The following is a 24,748-nucleotide window of genomic DNA, read 5'->3' on the forward strand; positions in this document are numbered from 1 at the left end:
ATCATCACCTTCAGCTTACTGTTCCTAACCATACTTGTAGAATCTGAATTTCTTGTGTTTACCTTTTTGTCTTCCTTTTTTTTTTTGCTGTTATACTTGCTGGTCATCAGCCTTGCACTGGTGCAAGATTGGTAGTCTTCTATTAGTTCTTTATTTTTAAAATTTTTATTTGCTCATTCAGTACATGACACATATCTCTGGTGCTTGTTACTTCCTGGTAGAAACAACATACACCACACATTTCTGGCCTTTCTGCAGAGTTTTTATCATCATAGGACAGAGCTGAACTAGCATTTGGGAGCCACCCTACATAAGTTCCTGTATATCACAGAGAGCTCCTCGGGCTGTTCTAGCAGCTTGTTTGCACTGCACAGAGATTTTCACATATGGAGGGTTGAGATTTATGGTGGTGTAAGCCAGTCTATTCTGATACACCTGGAGGTTAAAAAAACTAAAAATTTACACGAGCATTACAATTTTGTTAATATTCAATTTTTCGGTCAGCAGTGTTTATGTAATTGACTTACACTATTATGTTTCTAAGTAGTTTACCTATTTTAGAATGGTAAATTACTGTAAGAAGCTGACTGTGTTATCAAAACTATGATTTCATATAGAAGAGATTTTTTTTTTTTCCTGTAAAAAGTACACTATAACAAAATTTTAAAAAACCTAAGCAATAAGCACATTGGGAATTTTTTGTCAAAATTGTTGATTGTCTTAGTTGTTGCAAACTGATCATAAAAAAGCTAAGATGAACATAAATTTAATTATAATGTAAAAGATGGTTGCAAAATTAAAAAAATCAGTTGCTTTTTGTTGATGTTCTCTTTTTTTTAAAAAAAGCAATTAAAAAGTCACCACTAATTTGATAATCAAAACACTGTCACCACAAAAACTACTGTTTATGCTTCATCTTCTTCCTCGTACTTAGATAAGGGACTCATCAACTTTTTGTTGAGCTTCTAATACCTTTAAAGAAGGCATGGTGAACTGGAGGGATGTATTTGAGAAGGTATAGCATGTCTCTTTTCTTTAGAAAGTTCAGCACTCTAGGACCATGCAACTTTTCTTGTTCATTGGAAAACAGGCCCTGAGTTTCGGGTTGCATATCATAATTTTCTAGCAATGACCAACTAACTGAGTTAAAATAAATTTATTGAAATAAATCTATATTATTTATGTCAATAAATTTGCTTTAACTCAGTCGGTCGTATTGTATAGTTTCTTGTTCAGTACTTTTCAAGCTCTTAGGTCAACCGTCCTTATTGGGTTTAACATTCAATAATGGAGCCACTGTATCTTCAACAAGTTTACATTTTTTCCTTCAATATTCTTCCACTTTGTTATGCCTTTTTCAAAGTCATCTTTACAACCATAAACCTTCTGGCAGACTTCATAGTATCGTACCATCTATCCAGAACATAGATAATCTTGTTTTTTCCAGCTTGCTCAATCAACCCAAAATCTGAGTCAGCTGGAAGGTAAGAGTGGCCAGAAACCATGAATTTGTGGTCTGACTTCAACTGAAACTTCTTGAATCAGTTTCATTAATCCAGCCTAAACATCTTCCCCCATAACTTGAAATTATTGCCCCTAGTTTTAGAATCATTTATAACCATGAAAATTTCATCCTTATTCATTTTGCTTATGCCTCTCAGAGCCTTAAACACCTCAAATCAAGTCTCCTCAAAGGTGCCTAGTTTCCAAGCTCTTCAACCCACATATTGGAAGTCTTTCCTCATATGGGCACTCTTTTGCCAATATCACCAGGCGAGTTGCCCGTCTTTGGACCCTTTCAAGCAGCACAGTATCTTTCTTTAGGTGGGGTCTCCGTACTGAACAGAATATTCCAAGTGTGGTCTAACAATAGCCTTATATAAGGGGATTATTACATCCTTATCTCTACTAGCAATTGTTCGATAAATTGAGAGAGCACACATATCGTAATACCCAAGTCCCTTCCTCCACTACCAGCTTTAGTTCAACTCCAAGTGTATAAGTTATTTTGGGACTACTGTTCTCCATGTGCAATACCTTACACTTTGCTGGATTAAAGCATAAGTTTAATGCGGTTGCCATGATATTGCACTACCTCGAATAAGTAATGCTTCACCAATGGAGAAGACTATTGTTACTTATTCTCAGCAGATACCACCATCCAGACGGCACTATTTCAAGGATTTTTGGCCTCTCTTCGATGGATGGGCATCGCTGGTGTTGCAATAGTGACAACCCAATTGTGAAGTATAACTCCACAATATGAGAGATGCCTGATGGCGTACAATAGTTTAAATTATGAATAGTTAAAATGATGCAGTTGCACTAACTATTCATAATTTAAACTATTGTACACCATCAGGCATCTCTCATATTGTGGAGTTTTACTTCACAACTGGTTTGTCACTATTGCAACATGTGTACCTGCCCACCCACTGAATAGAGGCCAAAAAGCCTTGAAACAGTGCTGAGAATAAATAACAGTGGTCTTCTCCATTACTTATTCGAGGTAGTGCATGGCAAATTGTTGGGAAGGTATTCACAATATAATGAGATATAATTAAAACGATGCCAATTCATCTACCTTGTAGTTTACTACATATAAAAATGATGCAATTGCACTAACCCATATGTCAGTAAACTTTTGTAGTCTAAGGCTCTAGCCAAAAAAATGTCCTTTAGTTTAATCTTCTTTTTAATTTTTAAAAAAAAATTCTACTGTGAATCATAAGTTGCAATTTTAACAATACAGTGTGAAAACAGTAGTAAAAGAATTTTTCTTGCGATGTTTCATTCTGAAGAGGAAAATTAAAATTGGTTACATGTATGTAATGTGTTTCTATACAGGGTGTCTCAAAAATATTGGTACAAACATTTAGGGGAGGCAGGTAACAGCTAAAGGAATGTGAATTGCATAAGAACCCTTAAACGGAAATGTCACTAAGTTGGTAGACGGCGCTGTTCATCAGTTCGCGAGGGAAAATTTCTGGTTTACTCATTCAAGCAGTAGTCGCCACACGAAGAGCATGCATTGATATACGAACTGTGAGCTGGCAGACATGCACCTAGCGTATGGATTAGAAGAGGGCAATGGACGAGCCACTCAATGAATTTAAGGAGAATGCTTCCCAGACAGACATACCGAACCACGGTTTGTTTGCGGGTGTGCATCAAAATTTGTGCGCGATTATGGGTGATTTAGAGGTAACAGGAGTAGTGCGGTCAGACCACGTTTGACACAAACTCCCGCCAGGGAAGAAAGTGTTGGATGTCGTCCAGAATAATCCTACTACCAGCACACATGCTGCTGCGTCTGCCTTAGGAGTGTCTCGTTGCAGTGTACAGCACCTATTTGGCCTTTAACACATCTCTTTAGCGTTCAACCCCAACCAGTGATTTCCTAACAGCAATCCCATTAAGCATTAATGTCAAATGCAAATTTTTTTTTTTTTTTTTTAATAGGTCCTAGCCACTGAAATCCCAGGAAACTAGGTGGCAGGACCTGTCAGAGCAATTTGTTGTGATACTGGATACACCCAGCTAGCCTCCACGTGGCAGGGTATGGGCAACGTTGGGCCCCACTAGGGGCCTGGCGGCCAATAAGCCGGATAAACAATGGGCACAACATATCACTGCACAGACACGGCCCACACACTTTCAAGTCTCTGGCTTGACAGTGTACTGTCCTTGATACAGCGAAACACATGCGGAGATGGGAGAAATCCCAGGTGCCGTCCGACACGAACATACCTTATGCAGTGTACAGAGTGTCTGGCACAATGATTCCTTACACCCCTTCCATCTCCAAAGGGTTGAGTTACTGCTCCCCCAAGATCATCCTGCATGTGTGGCTTTTGTGCAGTGGTTTCTCCAAGAAAGTGTTCAAGACTTGAATTTTCCAGCCTATGTTTTGTTCACGGATGAGGCTTATTTCACTTGGAAGGCTTATTCAATCAACACAATGCTCATGTGTGGGCTCACAACAACCCACATGGTGTGCGTCCCCATGCCTGTTACCATCCCGCATGAACTCCGTTAAATATCGGATCTTTCTTGAACATATTCTACCAGGGTTACTTGGTGTTCCAGCAAATGCGAGACGCAACATTTGGTTTCAACATGATGGGGTGCCTACCCATTATTGAAGGTGTGTTTGTGACCATTTGAACAGGCGTTTTGGGCGTCTGATTGGCTGTGGTGGACTTGTTGCCTGGCCACCACGCTCACCTGATTTATTGAGCCTTGATTTCTTTCTGTGGGGGGGGGTCACCAAATCTATCATGTATGAATTGCCTGGGGAGATGGATCTCGTGGCGAGACTCTTCTGTGCTGCTACTGTCAAAGGAAGTCTAGGTGTGTTCGACCGTGTCCGCCAATCCATGCTGCGTCTCATGGTGGAACCTTCGAGCATCTGTTGTAACATCATGAAATGCATCCATCTCGTACTCCATTGTTAATATGCCAAATAAATGTTTGCCACTAATTACTGTCTTGTCATTTCTGCTTCTTGTGCCTCTGCTACTACTTTCCCGTGACATTTCTGGTTATGGGTTCCTATGCGATTCACATTCCTTTAGATGTTACCTACCTCCCTTAAACGTTTGTACCAATATTTTTGAGACACCCTGTATATAGGCTTCAGAATATAAGCAAAACTTTGGAGCTAAATTTTCTGTCTCCAATGAATGCTTTAAAAATGAAAGTTTTCAATCTTCTACAGATATTGCACTATGGTTACCTTCTTTTCTTTGTATTCTTGTTGCTAACATGCAGAACAGAATGGTTTCGTAATTTCTCATGTATATTTCAGTAATGTAGTTATGTATTACTAATTTATTAATAGTTCAACAAGTCATATGCATGAGTTTATTTGGCTATAAATAAATAAATACAGCTTGTTAAATTACTTCCCATTATTGCAATAAGTTATAACTGCATTTAAAAATATACATGACAAATAGTGAAGGGAAAACAAAAACAATGTTATGCACATTGTCCTTAATAGTCATCCATTTTGATATAAATTAAATTATCTAAAAAAAAAAAAAACAGAAGGTAGCATTATGCTGACCTTATAAGTTAGTAACTGTGTAATTATTATTGTATTTATTATGCAAGAAATACAATATACTGACTGCAGATAAAGGATGGAATCAACTGTAGTACTTAGATGGGGCAAAAAAATATATATTTAAATAAGAAATGAGAAGATAAGTATACAGTTTATTAACTTACAAATGGCATAACACAGGTGGAAGATAAGGTTTTAAAACTAATGAGCAAGTAAAATTTGCTGTTTTAAGAGCAGGAATGTGCATTATGAATAAAATGGATCATTGTCAACCTGATTAAATGACCCAGATAAGAAATCTTTTTAAAATATCCAGAACTTGGGTACAAAGTGAACTAAATTTCAAACTTTTTTTTGCCTGTTCCTACACTGTACTGCTTAATCATATCAAAATACACCTGTATTGATATTAAATTTAGGGTTTATAAAAGGAAATACTATCAATGATTTAAAAAAAATGCAAAACTTACTAGTCTAATAAATTGGGCAAATATTTTTTTTTTTTTGTAATACTAACCAGCTTTTCAGTATCAAAAATGCATGGTTCAACTTCTTGATCTGGAACACTGAACAAAATCACAACTGTATAAAGTTTTTTCCTCATTTCTTCAAAGATTTCTGGTTTCATACTGAAGAATGTGCATTCCTATTTTCCCCCCCTTCAAAAATGAAACAGATGGAAGATGCGAAACTTTGTAATGAATAACAAAATGATACATAAGCACTCCTTGTTGAAAAGTTCCCCCTCCCAAAAATGCCTTTGTAGTGATTTTAATAAGAAAATTATATAGAAAATAAGCATTCCACTTCAGAAAGTTTTACTAATAATGCACTCATACACGCACACAATGAATAAGGTCATTTAAAAACGACAGTGTCTAACATAGCACCTAAACACTGAACAATATTCGATGTCATAAGAGCATCAACATGTTCTTCCAAATGCCGCTTGGGATCCTAAAAAAAAAAAAAAAAAAGAAAGAAATAAATGTCAATTAGAAGTACCCTGTCACAAAAATTATAAACTAGTATAAACTTTACACCAATTCAATCTAACACACTTTTAGTGTGTAACTAGATTGGTGTATAATTTTTCAGTGACAAAAATAGCATTTTAAAATGTTCCTCTTCATAAAAATGGACAGGAGCATACATAAACTTTTGATTATGTATACAATGTTTTTTTTTTTGAAAAGTTAAAATATTTAATTTCATTCCTATAATTTATCAAATTTGCACTGATATTCTGTATGGCCATGACCAGTACAATTAACAATACATAATGATTTCTTGCTTGCACCAACCAAGTGAAAAGAATTTAATTAGTAAGTGAGAGAGCAAACACAGAAAAACTGACACAAGGCACAGATATTTAGAAGATATACAGAACAAATATAAAGCTTTCAGCTACTGTATGTAGCCTTTTTCAACTAATTGAGCACTGGCAAGTGGTTGTTTTTATGTGCTGTAGCTGACCAAGTACGTAACCACATAACCACATGAGGTCACGAAGGAGGGGAAGAGTGATTTACAGGTACTTGTGAATGGTGATATGGGCAAGAGAGAGAGAGAGAGAGGGAGAAACAGGAAGGGATGGGTGACTGCTGAGCTCGTGGACTAAAAACAACTGTTTACCAGTGCTCAATTAGTTGAAAAAGGCAATAGCCGACATATAGAAGCTTTCGACAGTAGCCGAAAGCTTCTATATTTGTTCTGTGTTTACTCTCTCACTTACTAATTTAATTCTTTTCACTTGATCGCTGCAAGCAAGAAATCACTATGCATCAAAATCCCGACCTCACAGGGTTCTTCAATCAAAAAGTACGTTATGAATAACTGTATTCACTTTGCGCATGAGGGGCATTTGAAAAGTTTGTGGCTTGAGTACGAAGAACTAATTTGAGGTGTCTACTAACGTTACTTTTTTCCAACATAGTTTGCCTATAGAATCAATATCTTTTGCCACCAATGCTGCAATATATTGATTCCAGCCGTGAAGAAAGTTCTCTTGGACCTCCAGGAATACATCCTGGAGGCCCAAGAGAACTTGTATGGACTTGTAATAGGCAGAATTAACTTGGTTTTCTTTGGAGGGAAGAGCTGTATTTCCACTGGACTACTCCTTTGCCACTATTATTTTTCCACTGAGTTTGTTCAAAAGATGACTGTCATAAGTTAATTCCATCAGCAGTGGATAAGACTGATGAAATCCAGATCGACGGTCACAGATCCCTTGCTTCTAGTAATTGTGCAGTGGCACAATAACTGGAAGTAATGGATTTGTGACCCCTTTTATGGACTGGCTGGATATGAGAAAATTTCCAAGCAGAAGGAAAAACACCAGTGGAACTAAAAAATAAAAAGCAACACAGAACAAGAGCAAAGGATTTGAGAACAAGTGGAGACATGCTGTCAGGACTTGGACTTTTTTTTTTTGACTCAAGATTGTTCAGAATACCTCTAAAAATGGTTAATGCCTGCCATGGTCTGTTGGAAAACTAACAGAGGCACTAGTGGTATTTGGTATGACAGGTGGTTTGCCAAGATCATTATTACAAAAATAGGATGCTAGTAAGACAAGTGGGAGTATTGATGGATAGAAGGTGCAGCCAATAGCTTTGATCATAGAACAGAGTGATTGACTACCATTTGGTCTTGAGGTTGTCACAGACATTCTCTCAGATATGCCAGACAAGCTGTACTTGCTACCTGGGATTCTAAAACACTGATGGAACTGATATTTGGGTGACACTCAAGTCAAGTGGACCCAATTTTGGCAAAGTCTGGACAGTCTGTGACAGCCAAATCCTCTGCTTGCACCTTCACAATGGTGAGACTGTTAGTAATCCTTGATATAACACACAAGCACAATGTACAATGTGGGTGACCACCCAGGTGTGAACCAAGGATGGTTCCCCCCCACTTCTTTTGTAGTGTACTGTCATGGGTGAGTGTTAGTTGTCTGATGGCACCAGGGGTTCCCGCCATCTCTGCATTAGGTCATGGGCAATGAGAATTTAGGTTTCCCATCCCGTGGCACAGGTTGGTTGGTTTTAATGGGGGAGGGGGATTTCTGGCACAAGGGTAACTAAGGCCAAATTATGTCACAGTAATTATGTATATGAGGTTTTTTTTTTGCCATGTGTTAGAAAAATTCATATAAATGAATCTACTTTAGAAAATTAAATAGGCCAGATGGATTTTCTTCATCACTGAGAATGATTCATCTCCAATGAATTATTCTGAGTTAGAAGAGGTTTAAAATTTGCCAATCGAGCAACTTGATTGTGGGAACAGTCAAGGAGGATATGTTTCACTGTTAGTAGGGCAGGTCAGTGATAACAGTGAAGTTATCATTGTCCTGTCAAGTAGTGAGGATATGCCTAACGCGTGTCTTTGCAAGAGAACCTCTTCCTGTTTGTTTAACTGTGAACTAAATTTCTGGTATTGTGGCATTTTCTTTATTTGGAACAGATGCGTTTGTTCCTACCAAACCGATACCCATTGGTTAATATATGTCTCTTTTTATAATGGGTTTGCAGTCCACATAAGGAACTAAGGCAACTGAAGAGAGGGGTTTAAGTGGATTTTTGGCTGCTCGGTCAGTCCTCGTTTCTTTAGATTCCAGCAGAACCTAACCGCTGTATTGTATTCTGTGAGATCTATAGATTATTATCTCTTGATTAGGTATGTTGCTGATATGTTCAATAGCCATTTTGATTGCATGAAGTTCAGCAGTGTAAATACTGCAACTAAGTGAAAGATTTTCGGAGATAACACAGGTTTGGAAGAATCACTGCAGCACCTACATGTGTATCAGATTTAGATCGATCAGTATATATTTGCAGACACATGAGCTGAAAATAGCGTTTTGATTGTCCAGCACCTGTTTTCCCATTGCTTAAAAAAAGTCATCACATAACGGTTTGAATGTGGACCATGGTGGCTCTGTTTTTCCCAGTGTCTGGGTGGATATTGCCTAGTGGAGCACTCCACTTCTTCAATCTGATTCTATCAGGTTTATTTTTATTTGGTTTATTCCTGTAGTAGTTTACAAAAGATGGGTTAAACCCACCTTATGTATTTAGATGTAAGCCCTGATAGGATGTGAGGGAAGTATCCGAAGTTTGGCTGCATATGTAAGCAGAATCATCTGTATCTGAAGAGATAATGGAAGTTCATGTGCATCAATATATAGGCTATGGACTGGTGATGTTCAGAAGGCACCTAGAGCTAATTTACTTAATTTAGAGCTAATTTAGACATGTTTTAAGGAAGGGAAAGTTAAAAATTTTACAACTAAAGAGCAGATTTATTTCTTGTGATGAACCTCCAATAGCTGTTAACACCTCATTAGTAGTATTCTGCAGCAGAAACCACACCTTATTTAACATCTCTTGCTTTTTTCCACAGTAACTATAGCATTTGCAAATAATTTAATCTAAGCAAATAATAATCCAGTCACTAACAGCAGTGTTTGGTCTAAATATCTACCATCTTGCTATCCTTAAGATGTCTCCACCACCAGAATACTGATGCCCTACTTAATGTATTCACTCCAGGAGATGCTGGACAAGCTTCAGCATCTGACCATTTTTTCACCTTCACAAGGAATTCAATTGTGCAACTTTTCCTTAAAAGTGTAGGAAATATTATTTGCATTTGTACAGTAAAATATACTTTAATCTAAGCAATCACAAACAACATACAGATTATTATTAGGTTTAATGATAATCTCTATGTTTTAATTCATTACCACTATCACCCTTACCACAACATCTTACATACTGAAGCACTCTTCATAACTGTGGAAGCCTCGAGGAATTCCTAAAATAGCAATTATGTCAAAACATTTGTTTTCATTAAAAAGTCAAACTTTTAACATTTCAATAAATTTTTAAGGTTTATCTAACCTGTTTCCCAACATTCTTAATGGCTAACTGTTCTGGTGTCATTTTGTCTTCTTCCTCTAGAGACTAAGGGAGAAAAAAAAAAGTATCAAATCTGCATTCGTTAACTTACTTTAAATATTTACTTTCTGAATATTATTAAACCACGAAAGATCTCTATCCATAATATGTCTAACCTTCTTAACCTCTTATGATGCCTGTTGCATTTTTAATGCAAGTGGGTGTATTGGATAGACTGCTATCCTTCACATACAGAGATTCACTTATACAGACAAAAAAAATTACATATCCTCAAATTTGTGATTTTTTCCCCTTTTAATTTTTGAAAATTTCACTCAGTAAACAATTATTTTGAATAACAATGCAAATAAAAAATATTTTCAATAAGTTATAGATAAAAAACTTATTTGAATAAGGGATTTTATTCTTAAAAGAAGCTACTTCAAAAAACAAAATTTTTTATTAGCAAATAAAATAAACATTTTTTATTCTTATTCAATGTTTTGAATAAATTTTGCCCAACAGTAATAAATACATTTGCAGTGGCAAATAAAGAAAGCAAGCTTATACAGCATCAGCATCCCCCCATTTAACCGGTTCATACCCTCCAATAGTTCATCTAGTTCTTTCTTGAATTTATTTAAGCTATCAACAGATGGAACTTTGTTCCAGGAATCAACCACCTGCCAGCTGAAGTCAAATTTCAGCATACCTATTCTGCAATGTGCTTCCTCAATTTGTATTTGTGAGTTCTTGTGTGTGGTCTGAGCAAGTGGAAGAATCTCATCAGCATTCAGCTTGCTCAATTCATTCAAAGCCTTAAACACTTCAATAAGATCACCTCAAAGCCTAATCTCAAGATGCTGCAATTTGCAAAACTGAAGCCTTTCTTGGTAAGACCACCCATTTATTCCACACTCTTATCTCATTCCCTTTCTCTGTACTTGTTCCAGCAGCTCATATTGTTCCTAGAATGAAGCCTGCAGACCTTTATGAAGTACTCAAGATGTGGGCTGACAACTACTTTTACAATGGAATAATCGCCACCTTGCTACCAAAATTCCTTAATATCACTGAAGAATCCTATGAGCTGCTCTGGCAGCCTGACTGCATTTAGAGAACTTCGTATCTGACTACACAATTTACTCCAAGGCCTTTTTCATTTTCCACTACCCAGATTGTATTACCACACAATTGGTACATTACTCTGGTGTTATGGCTACCCATATGCAGTACTTTGTATTTATCAAAGTTAATACTTTGATTGCCATTTCTCAGCACATTTACCTAACTTTTTATGATCCTGTTGCAATAGTACACTGCCATTACTGTGATTAACCACCCTATAAACCTTTGCATCATCTGCAAATTTGGACATTAAGCCTGATACACATTGATTAATACCATTGATAAATATAGAAAACAACAAGTTCAACACCAAACACTAGGGGAAGGGACTCCAATAATAACATTAGTCTACGAAGAGCAATGTCCATTGATTACCACTCTGTCTTCTCCCACTCAGCCATCCCTTTATCCATAGCAGCAATTCGCTCTTAATGCCACAGTGCTCCAATTTGTATAGCAGTCTTTTATGTGCAATGGTATCAAAAGCTTTCCCAAAATCCAAATACATAATAAAATTTTTTTTTTTTCATCCAGTTCCTTTGTGACCACATTGTAGTATCCAATCAAATCAATCAAACAAGATTTCTCCCTTAACAAATGCATGACGTGTTTGAACTATAACTGTAGTCTTAACTACAGTTATAGTTCAAATGCAGGATCATCTTGTCTAGATGATCCTGCATTGCTTCTTAACCAGTGACTCCATTATTTTCCCTGGAACAGAAGTTAAACTAACAGGTCTATAATTACTCTTGTCACCCTTTGTGAATTTGAGATACAACTCCACATCTACAGTCTGCAGGGACCTCCCCTGAATTCAAAGATGCTCTCATAATTATGGCTATGGGTTTTCTTACTTACTTCCTTAATATAATTGGATAGATTCCATCTTCCCCAGGTGCCATTCTTATGTTAAATCAACAATTTTTCTTTCACTTTACTCTCAATTATTAAGCTGCCTGATAAACTTTCAGCATTCCCGTCCCTAAAAATTCCTCGTGTGAATGTAGATGCAAAATACTTATTCAGTTTGTCAGCATCATCAACACTCAAACCACTAACATAGAGTGGGCCAATTTGATTCATCTCATTCCTTCTATTGTAAGAACTCATAAGTAAAGTAGTTTTTTTTTTCTTAGCATCCTTCGCCAAAAATTTCTCATACTCTGCCTTTGCTTGCCTAACCTCATTTGTGACTTGATTACAGACTAGTTTATATCTACCATAAGCTTCTGTGTCACCATATAATTTATATTACCTTTACGAAAGCAAAAATCCCCCAATTTAACCTTGATGGTAGTTACATCTTTAGGTAAATCCCACATCAGTACACTGTGATCACTGTCATCTAGTGGTTCCTTTATCTGCAAATTCTTAATGCATGAATAATCACTGCTGATTATCAGATCAAGGGTATTACTCCCTCAGGTTGCCCTCAAACATGTTGCTGTAGAAAACAGTCATCCAATAAATCCACAAAAGTCTTGCTATCATGAGAGTGACCAATCCAAAAGTTTCAGTCAATATCTGGAAAGTTAAAATCGCCCATTATAACACATTCTGATTTTCTGACCCACTTTACTTCTCTGCACAGCTGTTTGTTGTACTTATGAGTCTTTAGGCCTATAACACACTCCTACTCTCATTTTTCCTTTCCTAGGGCTTATGTCACACCAAATTGACTCAACATTGCACTGCCTTATATCTTATGTGCTTCTTAACTAAGAGCATAACCCTTCTCTCCTATCCTGTCTGTCATTTCTGGATACGATGTACCCCCATATTCAACTTCTGCATTCCTTATATCTGAGTGACACCACGTCTATGAAATCTCAACAATGTCTGCATCTGATGCCTTGACCAGCATTTTAAATTCATCAAATTTATTTACTATACTCCTAACGTTGGTGGTATACTCCTAGCCTTATACATGCAGTGCATCTATACTGTTCTTACTCTTAGTTACCCTAACACAGTCCATGTATTTACTTGTTTCATGATGATTTCCAGAAGTTTTTGAAATCCTCAGCACCTTGCTTTCAAGGCTGCTGATCACTCCAATAGAAGCAGTGCAGTTTACCCATCAGATTCGTTAGGCCTACAACACACTCCTACACTCATTTTTGCCTTCCCAGCATGGTCTATGACCTTGCTTATATTAAACCAAACTGACTCAACATTGCACTGGCTACGCATGTCAACTGGATGCACTTGTCTTAACTAAGAGCATAATCACCCCTCTCTCTCTCCCTCTCCTATCCTTCCTTACATAATGTACTGCCTGTATTCAAATTCCGCTTCCCTTATTTCTGAGTGACACCATATCTCTGATATCCCAACAATGTCCACATTTGATGTCTTGACCAGCACTTCAAACTCATCAAATTTATTTACTATGCTCCCAGCACTGGTGTACATGCACCTGTTCTTGCTCTTAGTTACCCTAATGCAGCCCATGTATTTATTTGTTCCATGATGACTCCTAGCAGCCCTTGAAATCCCTAGCACCTTACTTTCCAGGCTGCTGCTCATTTCAACAGAAGCAGTGCAAGAAGGTGAAAGTGATTCTTGCCTGCTATCTATTGTTAATCTATTATTCTGTGCATCCCCCCCCTCCCAAACTAGAAGGTTTCTGACCCATCTCTATAGCATTAGCAAATTTTTTTGCACCCTTTCTGTTTAAGCATATCCCATCTCTGAAGAAGCAACCTCTCCTGTTAACAACCACAGACCACACTGAGAAAAATTCTACCCTATGAGCCTTGCTCAATCTCTCCAGAGCGATTTATTTCAGCTTTTTTTCAACATTGTCCTGTACTTGTTAAGTAAGTCTGCAGATCTCCTACTCTTAATATGAACAGTGCCAAAAATGTCTGCACAGCAATATCACCTTTTGTGCCCCAAAGATGATATCTGCTCTACGTCATCAACTTTTTCCCCTAGCAGACATACCCTGGTCCTGTTCCATCTATTGTTTTTGCACAATACAGTAATACCCCGACTTACGCGAACTCGGAGTTACGCGGTTCTTGATTTTTTCGTTTGGCAACGCTGCCGCCCACTATCTTCAAGGTCGTTTTTCATATGTTATCGATATACGGTGCGACGGCGGAGAATAAGAGCGAAAGATGAACAAAATTCAACTTTGCTGCTTTTATGTTTTTTATATCAGTGAAGGGGAAACACATTTCACCATAATAACGTAAAAACCAACAAATTCCAGCTATCGGTATAATCGCAAATGCAATTAGATCGAGTTTACTACCAGTTTATAACAGATTTCACTAGCAGAAACGCAACTGGATTTTTATTGTTTTATGGTAGTAACCCCTAGAAATGTGAGGTGTTAATAGTGTATCTCTGCCTTTATGGTGTTGTTTATTCAGTTGCTACATGCGCGCAGCTTTGTTTATGCGTATCAAGCATGCCTCCTCGTTTTGTAATTGTGCTTTATTCCCTAAAAATGAGTAAAATACTTAATTAAAAGGTGTGAAAAGGAAGCGTCCTGGTGAAGACACTGCAGATTCAGAGAGAAAAAGAAAAGCAATTATCGATAAACAGAGGTGGACTGGATCAAAAATTCTTACCCAGGAAAATTTATAGTGGCCTCATACTATGGTTTATGGCCAAAATCACACTGGCCCACCGGGGTTTCTCCGGTAAGGCTTATGGCCAGTCCGCCTCTGTCGATAGAGAAAAAATATGAAATTGTGAAACGCTTTGAGCGAAATGAAAGACCATGCGATATTGCACGTGCTACAGGCCTAAATGAAGCAACAGCGAAAAGCACATGACAATTGCAAACTTGAGAGGTTGAAAATTGAAAAGGGCTCAATTGTAAAGGGCTTAAAAATTTTAGAAAATATAGACTCCAACGAAGAACGCGTTATAGCTACAAAGCAAGGAATAAAAAAATTATTAGCTTGCTACGAAGAAATTCTGCGTGAAAAAAAGAACGCGCTGTGTCGTCAGACGAATTTGTTAGATTTTATGAAGCCATCGACATCGAAATAACTTTTTAACGTAAGTCATTTGTTTTTTTTTAATACATATTTTGTATTAATATGTATAAAGAACTGCAATTTTATTAATATTTTTCTTCTAAAGTAGTGTTTTTGTTAGTCCTTGGTCCCAATTAAGCAAAATTTATATGTATTTATATGCAAAGTTCTACCCCGACTTACGCGATTTTCGTCGGACCCACCTATCGCGTAACTTCGGGGTATTACTGTATATCCCGTTTCGTTGATAAGAGTCACCAACAACAACTAGCTGCTGTGAGACCAGCATGTTCTGCCCTGGAACAATATATATTGTTCCATTTTCCCTATGGATCCAGGCTTCTAATTTACCCTGTAACTTCCTTTTAATGGTGAATATGCAGGGAGATGTTATAAAAGCAACTATGTACAAAGCAGCTAAAACTACTCAATTCAGTCTTGCACTGTGTGAATATTGTCGCACAGAGAGGAATGAAAGCACCTTTAACAAAATGAGGAATTTTGGAAAATTAGTCACCAGTTTTGGAGATTACTCTTCAAGAGCTCACTACTGCTGTAATTCATTCTACAAGCAGGAAAAGCAGATTTAATGCTAAAGGAGAAAAATAGCCAGAATTATTATTTCAGTCATAAATATTTAATTGTAATAGTCAATCCACATACCTTATTATAGGCTTTAGCTAAATCCAGCATTTCGGTAGCTATCTTTTCATTGATTTGGCAATGGTTATTATAATCTTGTAATGTTAAACCATCCATCCAACTTTTTTTGTGAAGATTCAGTAACATCTAGAAAATAAATAATACAAAATAACTAAAACAGACAACAAAGATAGGATTATATCTTAGGCATATAGGGATACATTGGGGTTAGTAACCATTTTATTTCAGTATGGGCTGCATTTGATTTCTATCTTCATAACATGGTAAAGCAGATAAATATAAAACGTCAAAATTATGTACCAGGTACATAATGAGTTGCTGCCGCTCTCTACTCTGAGACTGATAGTGTCACTGATAATGTCAGTGGCAGCCATTAAAAACATCTGTACTGCAGAAACTCATTATGAAACTGGTACAGTAAAATAAATAAAAAGGTGTTGCTGCATTATTTTTATTGAAAAAATAATTTCAGTACAATGAATGGAATTGTACTAGTGTACAATGAAATAATTTGTATAAAATATATCATAATAACACTAAAATTATTGGTCTATGGTAACTGAAATAATATATATAATTTTGACACTCAAATGACTAATTCCTGAGTGAATATTCCATCAATTGTCGTTCCATTACGTGTAGTATTTACTAAAGTATTTGACTTAATACCTAAATTGAAGACATCTTTCATAAATTTACAAAACTTCTTTCCAGCTTCAAAATTTAATTCTAGATTGAAATCACCAGCGAGAACTATATGACAACAATGAAAATAGATTCACTATTGAATTTGCACAAAGATCTACAAATGTCTCCAATTTCATCTGATACTGCTGTCGCATTGCTGCTATTATGTTGTGCAAAGATATGTGGTGTACTGATGATAGTTGAACCTTCATGTTGATATATCGTGCAACACCACCACTATGAACATTCGACCTTTGAAATTGAGTCACACATTGGAATGGTTTAAGCAATATATGTTCATCATTATCCAACCACATTTCACTTAATATCAATATTTTGGATTGCTGTAAGATTGTGTCTATTTCGATATCTCGAACATGAACCCATAAACTTTGTATGTTCATTTAAGATATATAGATACCACTTTGTATGAAATCATGCAGTTCATCCTGTAGAGACGGTAGTTTATTATTTTTTAAGCGATCTAGTTCAGCACGAAGTTCTATATTACCAGTAGCTTTTCCGTGGTGAAATCGTGGGGATTTGTAATATATAAACCTTTCAATGAGGTCACTCGAGATAACACCATGTATACAAGTTGCTGTTCGTGATCTTTCTCATAATTATATACAACTTTGTCGAGGGTCCCTCCTTGAAATTTATGTATAGCTAAAGCACAAGCACATACTAAAGGAAATTGTGTATGTCCACATGTTAATTTCCTATTGTTCTTGAAGAGAATCATAGTTGATCATTTTATAATAGGTATGGATTGACTAGGTAAATGTTTATCTTTCACATATTGTTTATAACGAGATTGAAGGTTACGTCCTATTTTTGACTCAGGAAATTTCATCCATACTCAACTGTTTTGCCGTCCTCAAATTCGAAATATACTAAAGTACCATTCACCAACCCATCGACCACATCTATATTTGTAGTAATCATGTACAGTTTTCCTTTCAATAATGGTAGAATATTGTTGTTATTTGGTTTTTAGGAGCAATACAAATTAAGGCCATACTGCTCCGGGGGATATGCGGTGGTCATTCCCTGCCCTTTCCACATCCTCCGTATTTGGTGGATCACGGGTTCAAACCCCGGTCTAATCAAGAAGCACGTGCTACGCACTGCTGCTTCTGCCCACCTGGCTACGGAGCCACCCCAAGGTGGAATATATGCTTCAGTCCCAGTTTCAGTCACTGACATTTTATGAATTTTATTTCGCAATACTTGCTAATTGTTCTTCAGAATGATATCCATGGTATAAATCTTGTGCAACCACTTCATGAGTTTCATCTGCAACTAAAGCATTTGTATGATAGGCATTTACATCACTATTTCTTAAAAACAGTCGAATCCCTTGTGGACATAAATTAGTAGCATCTTCTTTGGTAACAAATCTCGATTCTATAATTTTTAAGTTCATCTGGTAATAACGCTTTTGTAAGAATTTTAAAAAATGTACTATTGGACTGTCAAACAACTTGTACTAATTCATGAAATTGTAGCGAATGCCATAAATCTGGAGAAATCTCTAATGACTTGTTTATAAATTCTTTCGATTCCAATATAGAACGAGTAATGTTGACTGTTATTCCTACTGATTTAAATGCAATTTATAAATTTTCTGCAGTATGTATTTGCATAATTTTCCATATATGGAAATGTTGGGGAGTTACTCCACGACGTTGTTGTTATTTGGTTTTTAGGAGCATTAGCAACTAAAGCCATATTGCTCCGGGATATGCGGTGGTCATTCCCTGACCTTTCCGCATCCTCCGTATTTGGTGGCTCACGGGCTTGAACCCCAGTCTAATCAAGAAGCATGTGCTATGCACTGCTGCTCCTGCCCACCTGGCTACGGAGGTGCCTACTCCACGATGATCAGATCTATGAATTTCACTCGATGCCATCATAAAGGCAGTAATTTTCAATCCATTTTTAAATTTTCATGCATGTCCCAAATATATAGCTGGAAAAGAAAGTTCTTCTGCATGTATATCAAATATGAAACTTGTTGGAGATGATTTCTGACCCGGTGCTATACATAAATATCAGACCATAATGTTTGTTGTTGAATTAACAATACTTCATCATCATTGTTGACAGGTTCCACAATTTCATCTGAATGTTTCTTTTCACTATCACCATTTGTCTCCAAGAAATAGTCACTCACTTTTATGCTGTAGAATTTATACAAAGGTGAATTTATCAAATACCATAACCATATTTTCACTATTTTCTTCTGCACACATCCTTGTAGATATGATGATTTATGTATGAGTCTTCATTTTATATGTACATCAATGGCATAATCGTCATCCAATTCTCTGGGTAATTGATGGACCATCGTATTTACGTTAACTGCTACATTTATTACTTGTACAATGATCCCATACTGTCCATGTTCATAACGTAAACGACATATCTGCATAAAGGGTAATCGTGATGATATCAAACGCTCAGTTACAACATCCAGTGGAGGCAAATGAGTAGGATATGTTGGATATATAAATCCATTTGGCGCGGCCATAGTTGGTATCCATCCCTCTTTTAATGAAGTATGATATGTATTACACGTCATGAAAGTACTTACTTCTTGTAAATGAAATTCATTTTGAAGTAATTCATATGACGTTGTTGGAAATGGTTTCAAATCTAATTGAAACCATAAACGATCACAAATATTACAACTAAATCCAAATGGGTTTTTGTACACCAGTTTTTCAAACTCACTGTCAGCTCATGTAGACACTATAGGGATGTAATCAGGAATCTCATTATTAGCAATTTTTAATTTAGCTTTTTTTTTTGTGCACGATATTTCTTCATTCGTTCTGCTGGAGTTTTAGATTCCTGATAAGTAACAGGCATAGTAAAACTCTGTGGGTGAATTTCATTATTATTCGGAATAGTTTAAATTTCTAACTTCCTTTTCTTCCGTTCACGATATTTCTTCATTATTTCAGCTCGAGTTTTTTTGAGTGCAGTTTGAGAACTCTCAGGCATAACGAAACACTCTTGTTGAATTTCATCTGGATTCACATTTCTGGCCAACTTCCCTTTCTTTCATGATATTCCTTTGAATGCTGAGCTGTAGAATGGTATAATGTAGCCCATCACTGCTCAATTGTACTTGTGTCACTGCAACTTGTTGCATCTTTGCACTTGTTGTGTTTTCGTACAATTGAGTTTTCTTGGACGCATGTGTTGTACTTGTTACGTCACTGCAGCAACAAGTACAACACATGCGCATCGGGTTTTGTGACTATTTCTAGGTAACTAGCGCTTTTTTCCAAATAACGCCAGTAAAAACATTTTTAACTTCAAAAGGCACACAGGTTCATTTATTTATTGTATAGACATAATTGTAACATTTTATTTGGTATATTAAGACTATTATAATACAGAAAACATTTACCACGAAACAAGTAAATGCTACAATTAGGTAACTTCTCAGGAAGATGCACCATCACTATCTGTATTCTAAGATGCCCCAATATTCAAAATAAGAAACCAAGGTGACCATCTCAGTAGTGCACGCATATGATTCCCCACCCAAGGAGAAGCATAACAGCCACTTACTTAAAAAAAAAAAAAAAAAAAAAAAAAAAAAAAAATGTAAAAAAAACCAAAGACAGAGTGCTTTTGAACAGAACTTAAACAGAGTGCTTTTGAACAGAACTTAAACAGAGTGCTCTTGAACTTCAAAAAGGATCACATTTCAATCATTGACCATTATCTAGCCAAATGCCAATGGATGTCTCTACATGATCCCGAACATAAGTAATGAACAGAGTGAAATCTTAAAGAATGCTATGGCCATCACTCTCTAGAGACTAAAGGAAACGTAATGAACAAAATGCAAATTGAAACATTGACCTACCTAAATGACAGCAAAGTGAGGTTGTCACAGACATTCTCTCAGATATGCCAGACAAGCTGTACTTGCTACCTGGGAGTCTAAAACGCTCATGGAACTGATATTCGGGTGACACTCAAGTCAAGTGGACCCAATTTCGGCGAAGTCCGGATGGTCTGTGACAGCCAAATCCTCTGCTTGCACCTTCACGATGGTGAGACTGTTAGTAATCCTGGGTATAACTTCCATGCACAAGTACGTGGTGGGTGACCACCCAGGTGTGAACCAACGTAAGCAAGGGTCGAGGTGTGGCGCACACACCACATGGAGGAACGCCACCCCTCTATGTTACCAGGCAGTACTAGGTGGTAGATGACTCTCATCAACCGGTGAAATACCACCACTTTGCTTATTGGAGGCTTGAAGTGGTGCAACCCATGTTTAGTCTCTACAGCTAAGTTCCGGTCAACCCTTCCCTTTCTCTTCCATTATGCAGTATGATTGATGACTTTTGAGGTTATGATGAACATCGTGGCGAGATCCAATATTCCTTACATTTCGAGGGTACAGCTCTAAAACGGTGTTCGCAGGCCGGCCGCTAGTTAGTACACCGGACCGAACCTATTGGCAATCTTGCCAATAATCTTGCAACCTCTACTCTGCCAGATAGTGACTGGAGGGAGTCCGAGTAGTGTGTATGTGGGGAGAATTGTCGAGGCCACGTTATGTCAAGGATCTGGGTATATTCTTACCACGTTACGCTATATCCAAAAATTTCATTACTTCATACAGCATGTCCCACCCACTTTTTCTTACTATTGAATACACCATGAATTGTCAAACTAATAGAGCAAGCTTATCTGCGAAAAGATCTAAACCTCCCAAGCACTTCCTAATTCATTTCACAAATATACGTGGTCTCAATTCTAATCTCAACGATGTCCATTTCCACTTGCAGTCTGCCAAACCCCATGTACTTTTTCTGACAGAATCTGTTATCGGTTGATTCAACTACTGCTCATCTCAGATACCCAAATTATTCGCTGTATGATTCCTTTCGCCTCAAAGGTTGTACTTGTGCATATGTCCGTTCTGATATTCCCTGTCAGAGACTTGGCAATTTGGAATCTCCTCTCTTTGATCTTCACTGGCTTAAAATCTCTCTACCTCATTGTGTCAAATTCATCTGTTGTCTCTACCATTCTCCCAACTCCACTAATCACTTGGAGCTCTTTGACTTCCTCTCTTTGCAACTTGACTTTCTCCAGTCCAACTTTCCTAACAGTGAGGTAATTTTCCTTGGTGATTTTAATGTTCACAACTCCAGCTGGCTTCCGTTTTCTAGTCACACCGACCCAGCTGGTCAAGATGCTGAGGCTTTTGCAATTACTAATGACCTAGCACAGATTGTTCATTTACCTACAAGAATAGCGGACAATCCTAATCATACAGCCAATATGCTTGATCTTTTTCTCACAAACCCTTCTAAGTACACGGTCGAAGTGAGAGGTCCTTTAGGCACTTCAGATCACAACTTGGTGAATGTCTCTTCTCCAATGGAACCTTTATCTCATGGCTATTCCCAACCTCGTGTTGTTTGACATTACAAGAATGCAAAATGGGATGATCTGCGAGACTTCTTTTCTTTTCTTTTCCTTGGTCGGATTACTGTTTCAAAACTTCTAATGTCAACGTTTGCACAGATTGTGTCAGTGAAATTATTCTTGCAGGAATGGAATCCTTTATCCCACACTCCACTTTAAAATCTTGTCCTTTATCTAAACCTTGGTTTTCCAATAAATGTGTTGTTGTTTTGGTTTTTAGGAGCATTAGCAACTAAGGCCATATTGCTCCGGGATATGCGGTGGTCATTCCCCGATCTTTCCGCATCTTCCGTATTTGGTGGTGACGGGCTCGAACCCCGGTCTAATCAAGAAGCATATGATATGCTCTACTGCTCCTTCCCACCTAGCTACGGAGGCGCCCCCAATAAATGTGCTAAGGCTGTTCAAGAGAAGAATGTTGCATATCATAATTGCCTTGTTTCTAATTCTTCAGTTTCATTTTCTGCCTACACCAAAGCTCACAACAATTGTAAAGCAGTTATTAATCAGTCCAAACTAGAGTTTGATCAGGCTAAGAGTAGAAAACTTGCTTCTTGCCCTAATGGTAGCCGAGCATTCTGGTCTCTTGCCAAAGCTATTGGCCGCAACTTTTGCCCATCTTTGCTCCCACCTCTGTCCAAACCAGATGGTTCTGTTGTCACTTCAGCCAAGGATAAAGCTGACCTGCTACCATCCCATTTTCCTTCCAGCTCATGTATTAATGATCTTGATAAAACACCTCCCACCATTCCCAACATGCTCCATTCAATGCCTCCTGTGGTCTTCCGTCAAAAGGATATCAGAGGGATTTTGATGAATCTTGATGCTAAGAAAGCTCCAGGTCCTGATGGTATTTCTCCACTTGTTCTCAAAACCTGTGCTTCTGAACTTACTCCTATTCTTTGCCGCCTTTTTTCACTTTCTTATTCCAAAGGTGTTTTTCCTTCTGCTTGGAAATTTGCTCATATCCAATTATCATCCCATTGCAATTACTTCTACTCTTTCTAATGTAATGGAGAAATCAATTAACCATCAACTCTTAAACTACCTAGAAACCTTCTGTCTGATCGATGCTCGCCAGTATGGATTCCATCAGTGTCGATCCACTGGTGATATTTATGGACTAATTCAATGGAAAAGTTCAGTGAAACACAAGTAGTTGCTCTTGACATCTCAAAAGCTTTTGATCGTGTTTGGCATAAAGATCTTCTAAACAAGCTTCCATCTTATGGTTTGCCAACTGTTTTTAGTAATTGGTTATCCAGTTTTCTCTCTAATCGCTCACTGAGGGTGATGGTAGATGGTTCTCTGTCTTCTAATTTCTCCACTAATGCCGGTATCCCCCAAGATTCAGTTCTTTCCCCCCACTCTTTTCCCCTTGTATATTAATGACTTTCTTCTATTGACTGGCAATCCTATCCATAGTTTTGCCGATGATAGCACATTGCATTTCCACTTTCCATTTTGAGAAACCATGTCCTGCTGAATCAGCTTCAACTTCTCGAAAATCTGATACCAATTCCTTAAATGCCGATCTTAAGGTAATTCTCCAGTTGGGCAAAGACAACTTAGTTGATTTCAACCCTTCTAAAACTCAGTCTTGTCTTATATCTCGCAAAAAGGATTCTTCTGCTCCTATGCTTATCTTTAGGGACACTCCGATTTCTAGGCAAAATGTTATATCTCTTTTGGGGATTACCCTGACTTCTAATCTCTCTTGGCACAAGCACATTACAAATATTGCTTCCTCTGCATCTAAAAAACTTGGTTTTCTCTTTCACTCTCGGTGTTACCTTTCTTCCAAACAGCTGCTCGCTCTGTATAAATCACAAATCCGCCCTGCCATGGAATATTGTTCCCACATCTGGGGTGGTGCCCCCAAAACCTCTCTCGGGCTTCTTGATTCCATTCAGAAGAGTGCAGTTAGGTTAATTAATGATTCATCTCTAACAGAGTCTCTCCACTCGCTGTCTCATAGACGCACTGTTTCTGCTGCATGCCTCTTCTACAGATACTTCCATGGGCACTGTTCTTCTGAATTAGCTTCTATAATTCCCGCTCTCTCTCTTTCAAAACAGTCCAAACATGTGCCACCACCAGCCAACATCCATTTACTGTCCAACTTCAAACCCACAGAACCAACTTTTCATCTTCCTCATTTATTCATTCAACTGCCGTTTTCTGGAACAACCTTCCTTCATACGTATTTCCTGAAAATTACAATCTACAGAAGTTCAAGTCCAATGTCAACAAATATCTTCTTTCATCTTCTCAACCTCCAACCCAAGCACGGTACTAAGTACTATAGGTTCTAATACCTCTCGTGTTTGGGGTTCACTTAAAAAAAAAACAAATATGCATATAAATATTAAACCAAATAATAATAATAAACAGAATTAACCAAATCAAATTCAATCAATTAATGTTAACTAAATGACAGAAATTAAACCATAATGAACAAGGAGTGGTCATAAGAATTTAAACTAAAGAAAATGGGACAGAACACAGAAATCAAATATGGGGGGGGGGGGGGAATATAAAAATGAAATGCAACAGATTATGTTATGTCTGAATCAAAAGTAATTTTATTAAATATTCTTTTGCTTTCCTTCTCTGATTTCAATGTTCTTCTATAACATTTCTTCAGTTTGAATGCTTACGACCACCCCCTTGTTCTATTCATTATGTTTTAATTTATTCTGTCATATGTATCACTCTGTTATTGAGATATCCATTTCTTTACATGCATTGAACAGTTTCCTGAACTTCATTTCTGTATACAGAGGATCTGTAGTTACCCAGAAAGCTTTCACGATGAC

At 37.3% G+C, this 24,748-nt stretch overlaps 1 protein-coding gene across 1 annotated transcript in view; it reads right to left on the minus strand.

Moving 5' to 3' along the window:
- Window positions 1–5,872: 5,872 nt before the first annotated feature.
- The window catches only part of Rpn11 (regulatory particle non-ATPase 11), an 87,897-nt gene continuing 69,021 nt past the window's right edge, over window positions 5,873–24,748 (minus strand). Inside the window, exons 9-11 of the mRNA XM_090385343.1 lie at window positions 15,774–15,899; window positions 9,985–10,047; window positions 5,873–6,028 (exon numbers count right to left, since the gene is read on the minus strand). Coding sequence (XP_090241469.1) covers window positions 5,930–6,028; window positions 9,985–10,047; window positions 15,774–15,899 — 288 coding nt within the window. The 3' untranslated portion in view covers window positions 5,873–5,929. The remainder of the gene's footprint in view (window positions 6,029–9,984; window positions 10,048–15,773; window positions 15,900–24,748) is intronic.

Source organism: Mastigoproctus giganteus, chromosome 11 (genome assembly GCF_048544385.1).
Source record: "Mastigoproctus giganteus isolate SK-2022 chromosome 11, ASM4854438v1, whole genome shotgun sequence".
NCBI classification, from domain to species: Eukaryota; Metazoa; Arthropoda; class Arachnida; order Uropygi; family Thelyphonidae; genus Mastigoproctus; species Mastigoproctus giganteus.